The sequence below is a fragment of the Spinacia oleracea genome, chromosome 3 (assembly GCF_020520425.1).
Source record: "Spinacia oleracea cultivar Varoflay chromosome 3, BTI_SOV_V1, whole genome shotgun sequence".
NCBI lineage: Eukaryota > Viridiplantae > Streptophyta > Magnoliopsida > Caryophyllales > Amaranthaceae > Spinacia > Spinacia oleracea.
In genome coordinates this window covers 5021079-5037248 of record NC_079489.1, presented here as the reverse complement: position 1 = coordinate 5037248, position 16170 = coordinate 5021079, and the positions used below count along the sequence as shown (strand labels likewise).

Genomic DNA, 16170 nt, shown 5'->3' with positions numbered 1-16170 from the left:
AATCCCTAATTTAATAAATTTTTATAATGTTGTTTACTACTTCTTATCATGTACGTACGTAGTACATAGTATTTTTCGTGACTTGATTCATGTCGCATATGTTTCAATTCTCATCCGGTCTCTCTCATTCAAATTCCCTATTTTTCTCCAAAAGAAAATCACATGATTGACATAAAACAATGTACCTACCAATTTGCATAGCATTGTTTGCCTGATTTGACCAAGTGCCAAAATACCATAGTGAAATACCATCAAAAAAAAAAGTTGTTTGTTTAAGGTAAATTTGTTAAAAATTACTCCGTACCTTATAAAAGTAAATTTTTGCGAAAATTTCCTTATAAAAAAAATGTTGTAATTAACTAACTTATAACTTTTACGTTGTAACCTTTAGTCAGATTATAAGCAATTTTTTTTTTTGACGGCCAGATTATAAGCATTGATTAAATATTTCGGGATTGGCTTTACTAGGTGCATCTCACGTGGCATCTTATGGAAAATGGGTAATTAAATGACACGTGAGATACATATGATAAAGTCAATCCTGAAATTTTGATTCAACGTTCATAATTCAAGAAAATGTAGTATCTTACAACATAATTTTTGAACAAGGTAGATTTTCAGTATATTTTCAACATCAACAATCCATCAAAAAAAACACTATCAAATAAGAAAATTCCAATTATTTATCCGATCCGCTAAAGTTTAATCTCTAAACTTTCAATTCAATTTTTTCTTTTTTTGTTCTTTTTTTTTGTGGGGAAATCCCCTAAACTTTCAATTAATTTGTTTTCAGTTTTTCCCCCTAATTCGTACCAAATATCAAATAACAATAAATAAGTGGGCCGGGTCGGGTCGGGCAAGTATCATGTTGTGACATTCCAAAGTTCCAATGCCTTGTATTATACGGAGTTATACTCCGTACATGCATATTGAACGTATAAAATAATTGCCTTCTCAACAACAAAGAAATAGATTTGGAAGAAATTCGAAGATATTTATAGGTATGCATGCATTTGGAAACAGAGTTGGAACAAATTCAAAAGATACAAAGGTTCCAAATTTTGAGGGCCCACAAATCTATACCAGCGACACGTAATCCAAATCTTCCATTATCAGAATCTCTACTAGTGGTGATCGATACTTCAAAAACTCCGTTGTTTCCGTATTTAACAGATTTCAATAATTAAAATATTGTATTGGACGGCCGGACCGAGGCACGGCACATCCATTACGGAAAAAGCACGACAAGGCCACGGATTTGTGGCCATATTTGAGCCGCACTTTTTTGGTTTTGGTGTAGAGAGAGCCACAAAGCGGAAGCCGATAATTGATGTAGACGGGAGTCGATCTCAGGTCTTAGATACCACCCCTCAAGATTTTACCAATTAAGGTAGTTGACATCTACTACTTGAGCCGCACGTTGAAAATGCACGATAAGTCGTGGCATGATATGACCCTGTACGACAAGGGGTGTTTGGTAATGAGTTTTTAATTATTTTTTAGTCAAGTTTTGGTTTTTTCATTCGGTCAAACAGGAATATATATAGGTGTTTGGTAAATGACTTTCTCTTTGGTTTAAAATCCGATTTTTTGCCAAAATCCAAAAGTTAGTCACACTAGTTGTTTATGTTGGTGTTGGCTTTTCATTTTGGCTAAATACATTTTTATCCCTCATTGGTCATTTCTACCATGTTATCGACCCTTAAAGGTAAATTTGTATGAAACAATTAGTATCCAACATTAAGCTTATCGAATACTACGTACATTTTAGAAAATCTACAGTCAAACACTCGATCAAAAAAGACTAATGAAATAGCCAACAACTAACCGTCAATTGCCAACCTCTCCCGTACACGTCATATTTAGGAAATTAAGCTTAATTGGGTACATAAGCAAGACACAAGGATAATGAGCTTGGGCCGCACTTTATTTTTTATTTTTTATTTTTTTGACATTGCATGACACGAAACTCGTGATTTGAGACTTATTTAAATCTAAAATACACTGGCTTAACACGAGACACGACCATAACCGTTTTTAGAGTTTAATAGGAATAAAGATATTCTGTACGTATCTTTTCTTTATTTGTATGAGAAATATCTTATGGCACGTACTTCGTAGTAACCAAAATAATATCCTATGATTTGCATGATTCATTGTTCCAATCTACGGAATATGTCTTTTTCATTTTGTTTCAAAATATATATGTAATGATGAGACTGTTTATCTCATCGCAAAATGAGTGATAACAAGCTATTTATTTGTAATGACTAATGAGGCTTTGGCTTAAGGAGTACTATATAAATATGATTATATGAAATATCTTAATTGATTGTTTCGATCTTCCGTCTATTTATTATTATTTTGATAAAGTAGCTTACGTTTTTAGTAAAAATAAATAAAGAAAATAATCTATTTTTTCTGTTTTAGGTATAACAAGCTGAGAGTAATATATAAAAGGTAAGCCAATAAATAATTAGACGAAATTCGATCATAAATTTTAGATATTTTTCTGATGACTAACTCACATGTGAATTGAAACACTTACAGTAAATTGATTAATATATAATATTAGCTGAATATTCCACTTATCACCAATATTTTTAGGACGGAACTCTATAAGATTTATATATGATCAGTCTCTCTTCCGACGTAGACTCGACTTGACCAATAATATTTACCGGACACCACCCCTCAAATATTGTTAAGATATGTTAAGATATTAGATATTATTCTGTGAATATTCTGTAGAGTCCTAACTATGGTGAGTTACCTAATGTGTACCTAGGGTTTAGGTAACTGAGTTGTACTATATATACGTATGTTATTAATGAGAATGATACGAGATTACACAATATTTGACATGGTATCATGAGCCTAGGTTAAAAACCCTAGATTTTTTTTTTTCCGCAAGAAATTTGAGAGAGTGTAGCCGAGTATTGAGAACAGCGACTTTCTTCGCTTGTTGAGTATTGAGATTAGGAGTTAACAATTCCTTAAGTATCACCATGAGTTCCGATGAGGAGGCACCACCAAAGGTCATCGCCGCCGCCGTCGACCTAGACTACTATCTCGGGTCAGGCGACGGCCCCGGTATTGTTATCACCCCTGTGAAACTGAGAGGAGCATCGAACTACGATGAATGGGCCAAAGCCGTTCGTCGCTCGATGATTTCAAAATTCAAATTTGGTTTTCTTGATGGGTCTGTGAAGGAGCCCATTACGGACGAGACGAAGATGAAACATTGGATTGCGGTCAATTCGATGGTGGTGTCTTGGATCACAAACACCATTGACGAGAGTTTGCGTTCGAATCTGGAGGACTTTGATATTGCTCACGAGTTGTGGAGTCATTTGAGGACGCGGTACTGCGTCGTGTCGGGCACCAGGGTCTGCCATATTAAGATGGCTCTGAGTGGTTGCAAGCAGGGCACGTCTGAGGGCGTCATGGAGTACTATGGCCGCTTGTCGAAGGTATGGAAGGAGTACGTACAGTATGCACGAGTTCCCAGGTGTGTATGTGCGGGTTGTACGTGTAATATAGCGAAGCAGGTGGGGGACATTCACGATGAAGATCGTCTGCACTATTTCCTAATTGGCCTGGATGATCACTATGAAGCCATTCGTGCACAACTGTTAGCACGATCGCCGTTGCCAGGACTCGACGAGGCGTACCAGACGGTTATGAATACCGAGACCATGCGCGCCAAGGCTGCGAGAGGTCCGGAGAGTGTCATGGCGTTCAAGGTCGAGACTAAGGCTCGATCGAGGTCGGGAGATGTCAGTGGCAGATTTTGTGGTCATTGCAATCGTGAGGGTCATGAGGAAGAAACTTGTTATCAGCTGATTGGATTTCCTGAATGGTGGGATGAGAAGAAACGAGGTGGACGAGGGCCTGGTCGAGGAGGCAGGACGTCGATTAGAGGAGGCAGAGTAGCTCGCGGGGCAGCGTCGTCGACCAGTGGTGTCGCTCGTGCCAATGCCGTGAGCAATGCCACAGGAGGGGCGACAACCATTGTGACGAGTGGAGACGGATCGCATGGTGCAGTGACGACAACCAATCATGAGCTTGTTGGGGTGACGAAGGAGCAAGTCCAGCAAATAGTTGACATCTTGTCACGACCTTCAACCAAGTTGCAAGGTAATCTTGATTTACGTTGGATTGTTGACAGTGGGGCATCACGTCATGTGACGGGTGATATTTCAATCCTGAGAAATATCAAGACATCAAGAAATCAACAGGTTGTGTTGCCGGACGGTCAACCTGCAAATTCAAACCAATATGGTTCGGTGGTCTTGGAGGATGGTTTCGTGCTCGATAATGTTCTATTTGTGCCTAAATTGAACTGCAATTTAATTTCTGTAACTCAATTAAGTGACGAATTACATTGTGCTGCTCAATTTACTAACAAAATGTGTGTTCTTCAGGACCGCTCGACGAGGATGGTGATTGGCGTAGGTGATCGACAGGAAGGACTATATTTTTTCCGTGGGGCTCCAAAGGTTCGTGTGCTAGCAGTGGAGTGTGTGGTCGACTTGTGGCATCAACGGATGGGGCATCCGTCGGAAAAAGTGTTGCAGTTACTTCCTCATGTGAGTCATAAGATTAGGAAGAATAAAACAATTTGTGATGTATGTCCGCGGGCGAGACAATGTAGGGAGAGTTTTCCGGTTAGTGTTAGTCGTGCTAGTCGCACATTTGAATTGGTTCATCTTGATTTATGGGGACCCTACAAGACTCCCTCGTCTTGTGGGGCAAAGTATTTTTTTACCATTGTTGACGATTATTCTAGAGGTGTGTGGATTTATTTACTGAATAATAAAATGGAAGTTGCATCGACATTTCTTAATTTTGTTGCCATGATTAAGTGTCAGTTTAATAGATCCCTTCGAGTAGTACGCAGTGATAATGGTACTGAATTCAATTGCTTACAAAATTATTTTCGTCAACATGGGATTCTGTTTGAGTCGTCGTGTGTTGGGACGCCTCAACAAAATGGGAGAGTCGAGAGAAAACACCAACATATTTTGAATGTTGGGAGGGCGTTACGTTTTCAAGGAAATCTTCCAATAAAATTTTGGGGGGAATGTATTTTGGCCGCCTGTTACTTGATAAACCGTACACCTACCCCGATCCTTGACAATAAAACACCTTATGAGATGTTGTTTGGTAAACCACCATCGTATGTGCCTATCCGCGTGTTTGGGTGTCTGTGTTATGCATATAATCTCCGGTGTAAAGGGGATAAGTTTGAGTCTCGGAGTCGCCGATGTGTGTTTTTGGGTTATCCGTTTGGCAGGAAGGGATGGCAACTTTATGATCTAGAGACACATGAGTTCTTCGTCTCACGGGATGTCAAGTTTCATGAAGGGACGTTTCCTTTTGTAGATGAATCGGATGTGTTGCCACCGGTGCATGATGGTCATGGGGGGCTTGACCATTGGAGTTTGGATGAGAGTGGGACTACGGGTCCTGAGACCGTGTCGTCGCCTGCATGTGATACTGCTGGGGTGTCGCCGCCTACAGGTGATACTGAGGGAGTGTTGTCGCTTCCGGGAGCTGATGAGGGGGTGTCATTGACCAGTGGTGACGACAGGGGAGTGTCGTCGCCTGTGAGGGAGGAACAACAACATGAAACACCTAGTCGAGTGGATTCAGACGTCGTCTCCTCACAGACATGTGTAGAGGAGACGACGGGTAGTGACGAGAGTGAGACAAGGCAGTGTGTGGAGGATACGGAGTTAGGAAGGGGGAAGCGTGTGAAGTTTCCGTCGACAAAGCTGAAAGACTGTGTGATACATACAATACGGGAAAAATATAGTACTTCCGACAAAACACCTACGGCGTCATCACTCTCAGGTACTCCTTATCCTATCACATATTTTGTTAATTATGAGCGTTTTTCGTCAAAGCACAGGCATTATATAGCAGCATTGCAAGAAGGGCAAGTTCCTAAGAGTTTTAAACAAGCGATGCAGCATGAGGGGTGGCGTCAGGCAATGGCTGCTGAAATCGACGCGTTGGAGGAACAGGGGACATGGACGTTGGAAAATTTACCGGAAGGGAAGAAAGCACTGGGGAGTAAATGGGTGTATACTGAGAAGCGTGATGAGGATGGGAATTTATTGAGACTGAAGGCTCGATTGGTATGTTTAGGGAATCATCAGGAGGAAGGGTTGGATTATAATGAGACATTTGCTCCCGTCGCGAAGATGGCGACAGTTCGAACTTTCCTAGCTGTCGCAGCTGTCAAACAGTGGGACGTGCATCAGATGGACGTCCACAATGCGTTCTTGCACGGTGACTTGGAGGAAGAGATCTATATGAAGATTCCTCCTGGATTCCAGAAGAATCACTCTGACAAAGTGTGTCGAATGAGAAAGTCGTTGTATGGGTTGAAACAAGCACCTAGATGTTGGTTCCAGAAGTTGTCGACGGCATTGACGCACTATGGATTTCGACAGTCGCTGTCCGATTATTCGCTCTTTACTCTGTCTAAAGGTACGTTGCAGCTGAGTGTGCTCATTTATGTGGACGACATGATTATCGCGGGCAATAACAAGTTTGCGCTTGAGAGTTTTAAGGCATACTTGAAGGAGTGTTTTAAAATGAAAGACCTCGGGGCTCTGAAGTACTTCCTTGGGTTAGAGGTGGCACGAAGTAGTCAAGGGTTCTATGTATGTCAGAGAAAATATGCCCTCGACATCATCTCAGAGGCCGGATTGTTGGGAGCAAAGCCTGTGGACTTTCCCATGGAACAGAATCATAGGTTGGCATTGGCAGACGGGCCAGACCTGTCGGACGGTGAGCAGTATAGGCGTCTGATCGGACGTCTGGTTTATTTGGCGGTCACGCGACCAGACGTTGCCTACTCTGTACATGTCCTATCTCAATTTATGCAAGCACCAAAGGAGGCACATTGGGAAGCAGCTTTGCGAGTAGTGAGATATTTGAAGAAGTGTCCGGGCCAAGGTATACTACTTCGGTCGGACAGTGCGTTGCAGTTGGAGGGGTGGTGCGACTCGGATTGGGCAGGGTGTCCAATGACGCGTCGGTCGGTGACTGGATGGTTTGTGTCACTTGGTATGTCGCCAGTTTCTTGGAAGACCAAGAAACAGCATACTGTTTCTCGGTCGTCTGCTGAGGCAGAATATCGGTCGATGGCAGCTCTGACGTGTGAGTTGAAGTGGTTGAAACAACTACTACGCGACTTGGGGGTGACACACGACCAAGGCATGAGGATGTATTGCGACAGTCAGTCTGCGTTGCATATTGCACAGAATCCGGTGTTCCATGAAAGGACAAAACACATCGAGTCAGATTGTCATTTCATTCGAGATGCAATCAAGGAAGGGATCATCAGTCCGTCGTACGTGTCGACGAAGGTTCAGTTAGCAGATATCTTCACCAAAGCGTTGGGGAAGGCGCAATTTGAGTTTTTTTTGAACAAGATGGGCATTCGAGATCTACATGCTCCACCTTGAGGGGGGATGTTAAGATATGTTAAGATATTAGATATTATTCTGTGAATATTCTGTAGAGTCCTAACTATGGTGAGTTACCTAATGTGTACCTAGGGTTTAGGTAACTGAGTTGTACTATATATACGTATGTTATTAATGAGAATGATACGAGATTACACAATATTTGACAAATATTAATTATAGTTTTTGAATGGTCTAAAAGTACAACGATAATACATGATGTTACCTAATTTTTTTTGATAGGTAAGAAGAAGGGACCCTAACTGAACCAGCACCTAGCACAGGTTAACCAGCCCAGCTCCGCAGGTCATCGCTTGAGCCACTCCTAAGCATTTCACAGTTGATGGGGCTCGAACTTGTGACCTCCAAGTCACAAGATGAGTTCCCCACTAACTCCACCAACTTATGTTGGTATGATGTTACCTAATTAATATGACCATTTAACTAACGTACGTAACTCAACTAACGAAAGACAATGCAAATGCCGAAAGGCATTCGTGTCAGTTTATCATCGCATTTTACCTTTTATATTTTTTAAAATTTTGTTTGTTTAAATTAATATGGTAGTTCAAAGGCATGGACTTGACAGACCAAATTACAACTTTTCTCAAAATCCGACCACGTGTTAAAAGAATGATGTAATATTGCATTATGCAGCTTCACATTTCTTTCACTATGATTATGAATAAATCAAGCTCATTGATTGTCACCTTTAAATGCAAAATAAAGCTATAACACTAATCTTACATGTATCAAGTGTGTATAAGACTAATTACGAATAAATTAAACTCGTCGATTATCACCTGATTCAAAATAAAACGATAATAGTATGTAGTAATAGTTAACTCGTACATATACTATTACGGAGTACTGTGTAAATGATATATTTTTTGATAAAAATATTTAATAAAAGAAAATTCTATTAAGCGTAAATTTGCATATAAAGAGAGAGATGAGATTTCTGTTTGAAATTTAGAATAAAAAATTCTTTATATAAAATTAAAAAATCAAATTTAATACTCTGTAGTTGGTATATATTGATACACGTTCTTACGTTCTAATGTTTATATAAACTGAAGTCATAAATAAAACATATGATTTGAGATCGACTCTCGTCTATAACATTCATTACGATCTTTGCATTTAATTACAATCCGAAAAGAGAATTGATGTTCACGGTTCACGGATCGTGGTAATAAAAATCCCTAAGCTAAGTACAAAAAAAGGTTGATTTATCGATCATTTGTTGTTGAGGAAGAAATTAATCTAGCCAAGACATAACTTTTTGCAGTGGCTTGCAAAAATTATTCATGTTTGTACTTAATTAACCAGTCAACGTTTAACATTTGGAAAATTAAAAGAACAATTATTCCATCTTGATTGATATTTTATTCTTGAGATAGACGGTAGTTGATCTTAGAGATAGGTGGTACTCTATCGTTATTTGTGTTTCTTTTTTTGTTAGTATTTTAAACGTATAAGCAAGATAAACCAATTACCCTACTTTTAATTTTATATAAGGTAAGAAAATATTACATTACGAGACCCTCCTCTTGAAAGTATATAACTAATTTTGGGCTTCAACCATTAGTTTAAGTTTTTGGTTGAGTTGGTACTCTGGTATGACATCAGAGTCAGCGTGACACAAATTTCATTTTGGGTTCAAATCTCATCTACCCTCATTTCGAAGTGGAATATTTCACGTCAGGTATGAGGATGTCGTCTGTACTTATCCACGCTTTAAAGTTCAAATGGATTTCATGTGAGGGGGAGTGATAGAGTATAAAACTAATCTTGGGGTTTCAACCATTAGTTTAAGCTTTTTTGGTTGAGTTGGTCATTCGATAGAAAGTTATATTTTAGTAATCGCTACAAAGTATCGAGAGAGGAGTACCTTTTAGTTGATGAGAGTTCATGATCAGTTTGAGATGCCATTCCTGGAAGGTCGAGCTAGCTCTGAAGAAGATCTAAATCAATTGAAGGTGACATTATTGAAAATGCATTCACTCATTTCTTTCCCACAAGGACCATATAAAGAAATGAAATTTTTCATTGTAGCTTGGTGTTTCCTAAGGTAGCTTATAGTACTAATGAAACTTGCACAATTGTATAAAATACAATCTAAAGAATGTTATAAAACAGACTAAAACAAAAAGTGTAAAGATTATTTTGAAAAGAAGGTAGTACATTACTCTGTTCTAAATATTTACGTTACCGTTATAAATAGAGAAATCCATAAAAACCAATGATTAGAAATGTGGTTTTACTAATTGTTATTAAATCAATGATAAAATAATAATGGAAAACACAAATAAATAAATAGCATAGCTATAAAGCTTTTAATGACTTGTATGATAACTGGTAATAAACGGCGAGAATGGGAATGAGAATGATAATGAATCTATGTAGTGCAATAAACGGTAAGGCGAAATAACATCATACTGTCGTAATAATGAATTCTTACCTCAAATTTTGCGTTTATTTTCATAAATTTGTATTTCCACTTAATATTATTCTCTAATACTCTATTCCTAATCGGCTATAAAATTTGTGATAATTAAAATTTATGAATAAAAAATAGTTGTTTAGAATTAAATTTCCTTTCCATGTAAATGGACATTAATTTTTTTTACCAATCGTACAAATTTATTCATATTGACTACATTTATAAAAGGCTATAAAATGGGCCGAAAAATCTGAATTTACAGCAGAATTCTCGTAAAATAAATTAAAAAAATTGGGCTTGAAACGCAACCACACTCTCTCAACAGAGGTGAAGCAAAAGATCCTCACGACTACCCAATCGCCACGTTTTCAACCCACAAATCTTAACGGGTCCCACACTTTCTTTCCCCACTATTAAAACCGTCAGATTAACACTCCACGTGTTTCCCCTATTCAATCTCAACCGTCCACGTCTTTTCTCAGCTAATCCAGCTGTTGGGGTTCACTTCCCCAGCAATGACCGCCGTATCATAAAGCACGTGGCGACAAACTCAATCGTAAATCCAACGGCTCACATTTCATCTCACTCCATTTTTTTAATTAACCTTTTTTTTCTTATATATAACAACCTCACTTCGTATTGAACAATGGTTTATATTTCTCATTTATTTTTTTAAAGGCAAAAAAATAATTGAAATGACACTGAGGGAAGTTTCGTTGCCGGAGGGGATCTCCTCCTCGACGGCGCACACAACTACGGTGGACCTTCAGAAAGCGAAGACAACTCGTCGACGTAGGATGGAGATCCAACGGCTGAAATCCACTTGCCAAAACGGCGTCGTTAACGACGACGACGATGATGATAAAAATATCACGTACGGCACGTGCGGGCCACACGGGGCGGTGTCGGTAAAGGGGAGGAGGAGAGAGATGGAAGACGCGGTAACAACGGAGAAAGATTTGATCGAAGTGGAGTTAAGAAAGTACGATTATTTCGGAGTGTACGATGGTCACGGAGGAAGCCACGTGGCGGAAGCGTGTAGGGATCAGATGCATGCGATACTAATGGAGGAGATTGTGAAATGGGACACGTGGCGGAAGGAGATGGACGGTGGTGGTGGTGGTGGTGGTGGTGGTTGTGATTTTGATATGGTGGGTGGTGGTGGGGGTGGGGTTGTTGATTGGGAGAAAGTGATGGAAAAGTCTTTTGCGAGGATGGATGAGGAAGTGGGTGGTGGAATTGACGGTGTTGAGAAGGTGGAGGAGATGACAGTGGGGTCTACTGCGGTGGTGGCGGTGGTAGGGAAGGAGGAGGTTGTGGTGGCTAATTGTGGTGATTCTAGGGCCGTGATTTGTCGAAATGGGGTTGCTGTTCCTTTGTCACTTGATCATAAGGTATGAATATACCAGATTTTTAATTTTACTAATTTTTTAGTGTTACTATTTTTTATTTTATTGTTGTAAGTTAATTTTCTTGAATTATTTTGATGGACTGATTTCCTGATTATTTTTTTCTCATTTTAAATTAGGAAGTGAATTATATAAATTTTTGCAGCTTTTTCTCACAATATATTGCTAAGCATTATTATAGTTATTTGTTTTTAGATTTTTGTTTTTTTATGTAGAAAGAGATGCATCGGCCCTACAAATGACGTAGACGAGATTCGATTCAATTTTTTGTTTTTAGATATTGTAATTGTCTGTTTTGTGATTTAAAATCTGGACCTTGGAAAAACAAAGAGGTTTGAACCTTGAAAAGTCTAATTACATTTAGATGCCTTTTACTTTGATATACAGAAATGTACCACTTTGTTTAGCACTTGTCAAAAAAAAAAAATATATATATATACAGAAATGTACCACAGTAGAAAACAAGGTAAAATCTGTGAAATATGCTTTTTACCCCCTTTGTTTGAAGAAAGGCATGAAGGCAAGATAAGAATCGAACTCTCAACCTCGAACATCGTTGATCCTAACTACTAGATCATCGGTTGATTTAGGGTGCGTACTGTTCAACTGATTTGAACTTAAATAAGTTGTTGGAGAATTTTTCGGGGGATTTTCAGATTTTGTATTGTTTGATTAGAAATACGAGTAATTTCCTAGGTTTGGTGGGAAAATGAAGAGATAACATAGGATATGAATCATTTTCTCGGTGCAGAGAGAGTCGCAAAAGGCAAGCCGACAAATAGTGTAGATGAGATTTGATCTCAGGTTTTGGGTACCAACCCTTCAAAACTTCACGACCTAAGTTAGTTGACATCCACTGAATATGAATCATCCAATAAACCAAAAAAGAATAATATTGTAGTAAACCTATATAGTAACTTCAAATGTAAATTAATTTGGTTGAGCTTTTAAGTTCTTTTGGGATGCAACAATTGTTAATAGCAGTTGTTAGGAGAACTACCATTACCCTGATTGGCCTTTCCCGGCTCAAATCCGGATTAGTCGTGATCTAATAGGCTTCGTATTACAGGGTGAGTGTACCTAAAGAGGTTGAACTTCAAAGTTGTTTTTGGTTATCTAATTCTAAGCTAGCTAACTACCTAGATATCAGCATTTTGAGCATATTGGTAAAAGTGGGTTAGATTGAAACTTCAATGTATGTGCTTTGCCACAAAAGAGTTATGATTGACAGTATACGAATGCGATCTTGCGAATCAAAGTCATATTCATATATTGCCAGCTTAGTTTTGGGAAATACATTTAGGTTTTACACTTTTATTTAAGAAATCAGACCGCGATTTAGCAAATCTTCACTTGTAAAGATGAAGATTAGAGTATCCTCATTAAAAGATTATATATGGGTCACGTCCTCATTATGGGTGTTTACGTGTGAGATTAGGATTTTGAGTTAGAGTTGAGTATCTTCATTAAACTAATACTCCGTGTTACATTTGTCCTCTCCCTGATTTGCACAATCTCGTATTCACCGGCAGTGGACCAGAAAAATATTGCCGAAGTGTCAAGCGTAAATAACGAACATTTGTCATCCGAATAAGCTCTCGTACATTTGACCCATTTAGCACTAACCTTAGGTGGGTATTATCACGATAAAGCTAGATTTGTTGTTAAATGTTGATTTGTCGTGATCCATATAAAATCACGGCGAACCCTAGATATGGGCGTTCTTAACCACGAATCAAGAACAATCATAACATACGGTCCCCCCCTCCCCCCCTTCCCCTTATGGCCTCTGCTTAAGTAAATGCAAAGAATAAGAAAGATTTTGACAATCTAGTTAATCGTCTCGTACAATTTTGATAATTTATTATTTACGTCCACCGTCCACGTATATGAAATGATCACTATGCATGTCTCTTTTGTTGCATGATATTTGGCTTGATAAGGTCCCCGCTCTAAGGTCTTTGTTTAGTCTCATATCATTGAATTGCATTATTCATTGTTGCCAAGGCAATACTCCATACTAGTTAGTAAAAAAATATCGTGGATAATTCTGCATTCTTCTTTTACTTTTACCGTGTAACCGGTGTAGTAAAAACTTCCGACACTAAACGTTCATCTTTTTCTTAGCCTGACCGACCGGACGAGCTCGCTAGAATTGAAGCCGCTGGTGGTCGCGTGATCAACTGGAACGGCCACCGAGTGCTAGGAGTTCTTGCTACTTCAAGATCAATAGGTAAGATATTCACATTTCACTATCGGTCCTTTTTACTACTCCATATGATAGAACTTTAGCCTCGTTACAAGGGTTTTTTGTGGTTCACGTATTTAAGTGTGCGTTCTATTCCTCTGATTTTCACTTATTTTTTCTCAACTTATATGAAATTCATTATTATTCCTAAAATAAGTGGAAATAAAGTGAACAGAACAGAGCCTAACTAATGCTAATACAATTCGAAGCTACAAAAATTAACGATCTTTTCTTAGAAATATGAGATTCTCACAAATAAGCTTTTTGGGTTTTGATTTCCAGGAGACTATTATCTAAAACCATATGTGTCATCTGTTCCAGAGGTAACAATCAGCAAAAGAACGGCAGCAGACGAGTTTTTGATCCTAGCAAGCGACGGTTTATGGGACGTAATCACCAACGAAATAGCGTGTCAAGTGGTACGACGTTGTCTAACAGGCCGGATTAAATCGCAAGAGTTTTTTAACCAGATTTGCAAAATTAGCAGTAATCGAGCTGAAGTTGCCGCCGTGTTACTAGCAGAATTAGCCATTGCCAAAGGAAGCAAGGATAATATCAGTGTAATAGTTGTAGACTTAAAAAAACACAGTAGATCAACTTGTTCATAAAAAAAAAGGGCTTATTTTTCTTCTTCTTCTTCTTCTCCAAGTATCTTTCTGTTTTAGTCAGCCCAGAAGGATTGACTTGATTTTTGACATTCTTTTTTTATTTTTGTTTTCTGTAAGGAGGTTTTCTTGTACAGCAGAAATTGTGAAAACATTCGACAGGTGATCGATTCTTCTATAAAGATTAAAGATATCGTGTCGGAAAGATTATTACTATAATACTAAATGTGGATTAGTTAATTAAGCAGATTGTTGTTTATGTTTACTAATACTAAAATGTTGATTAGTTAACGCGATAATTGTTTACTAAAAGTGTTAAATGTAGTACGGAGTAGTTCATTGCAGAATCAGGATTGAGGTAAGGTAGTTGAACAAATTTGATTCTTTCAAGACTGTAAATGGTAAAAACCAAATTTAGTGTTTAATTAATAAATGAAATAGTTGGTGACCTTGGTGTGTGTATAAAATGTGTCTTTTCAAGTGGTAAGTATTTTGATGCCAGTTAAGAGATGTCTCGGTTCGAGTATGTTGTTTTCCATATGAGTAAGGTGTGCAATCCAGGTCAGTTCTGTATATAGTCTGAGCTAAGTTTCGGTAAACCGAGTGTTCTATGGGTAAAAATAAATAAATAGAATATGCATCTTATTACGCGTGTTTCTGCTCTTACCGCGACTTGTGGTAGTCGCCAACCACCGGAACCGCCGTACCAATACTACAATCGTCGATCATCGGAAACCACTATATGAATATGGATTACCAAATTTCCCTATCAATAATGTTTGCTTGCCAATTGATGCACATGTTGCGACTAACTTACAATACGAGGGTTTCGCCTATTTGGAAAATAATTTTTACTAGATTCCATTATCTTAATTTTTACCCCAAACCTCAAATAGGAAAAACTTAAAGGAACAGAGGGAGTACGTGTGTTTTTTACTCTTACCGCCATTTGTGGTAGTCGCCTACTATCGGAACCACCGTACCAACACTAAATTCGTCGATCATCGGAAACCCCTACAGCAATATGGAGTACCAAATTTCCCTATAACCAACAACGTTAGCTGGCTAATTGATGCATATGTTGCGACTTGCGACTAATTTATAATACTCGAGTGGTCGGGCGGTGGAGACGCCCTTGGGCGAAGGTTTCGCCTATCTGGAAAATAATATTTGCTGAAAGCCTGAAATCATCCATTTTGTACTAGATTGGGCCGTTAATTCTTTAAAATGGGACTGTTTGTTCCAAAAAAAATTGTGCTATTTGAAAGTCGTCGTTGGGCCAATGTTGATTGAGATTTGTGGTCTCTTGCGGGATTCGGTACAGCTATAAAATCTATAATTGATACGGGCTATTGCCTATTGTTAAGAAAACTCTAATATATTGGTCCCTATATTGAAGTTTCGTGGGCCAACCATTTACTTTTCTATCCTGCAAAATTATACTCCCTCCGCTCCTAAATGACTTTCCTATTTCCATAAATAGCATTTCTATTTGATCTTCTTGTTTCTATTTCTGGACATATTTTTTGACCAAAATACCCTTTTTTATCTTTCTGATTACTCACTCTGTCCGTTAATACTCGATCTGTTTTGACCGGACACGCTTGCCAATGCATAACTTTGACCACCAATTTCTTTAACTACATATTATAAAAACTTGTAAAAATATTAATATTTTGAAAATATATATTAAGATGAATCCAACAATATATTATATACAACATTTGTTTTCATATACTAGAGATAAAATAGGGTCAAGTGAATTATGTGAATAGTGCAAAAAGTCAAAACAGACCGAGTATTAACGGACGAATGGAGTACCAAAAATAACTAAGAATCTTTACAAATTTCTCCATCATCTCTTATTTAATTCATTCACATTTTCCCATTTACCCACTCAACCCCACTTTTATGTTTTTTTTTATTACTTTATTAAAAATATATTCTCTCTCATTCATTTCTTCATTATTTTCCTTCA

General features: G+C 38.2%; 1 protein-coding gene across 2 annotated transcripts; it reads left to right on the top strand.

Annotated features, from left to right (window-relative positions):
- Positions 1 to 10573: 10573 nt before the first annotated feature.
- Positions 10574 to 14432, top strand: LOC110780285 (protein phosphatase 2C 51). 2 transcript variants are annotated; one of them, XM_021984713.2, is made up of 3 exons: positions 10574 to 11324; positions 13467 to 13572; positions 13909 to 14432. In XM_021984713.2, exons 1-3 carry the CDS (start codon positions 10626 to 10628, stop codon positions 14193 to 14195), a joined length of 1092 nt encoding a protein of 363 aa, XP_021840405.1. In that variant the 5' UTR covers positions 10574 to 10625; the 3' UTR covers positions 14196 to 14432. The 2 variants fall into 2 exon arrangements, with proteins under 2 accessions (XP_021840405.1, XP_021840400.1); XM_021984708.2 differs by having other exon boundaries at positions 10575 to 11324; positions 13870 to 14432.
- The last annotated feature ends 1738 nt before the right edge of the window (positions 14433 to 16170 follow it).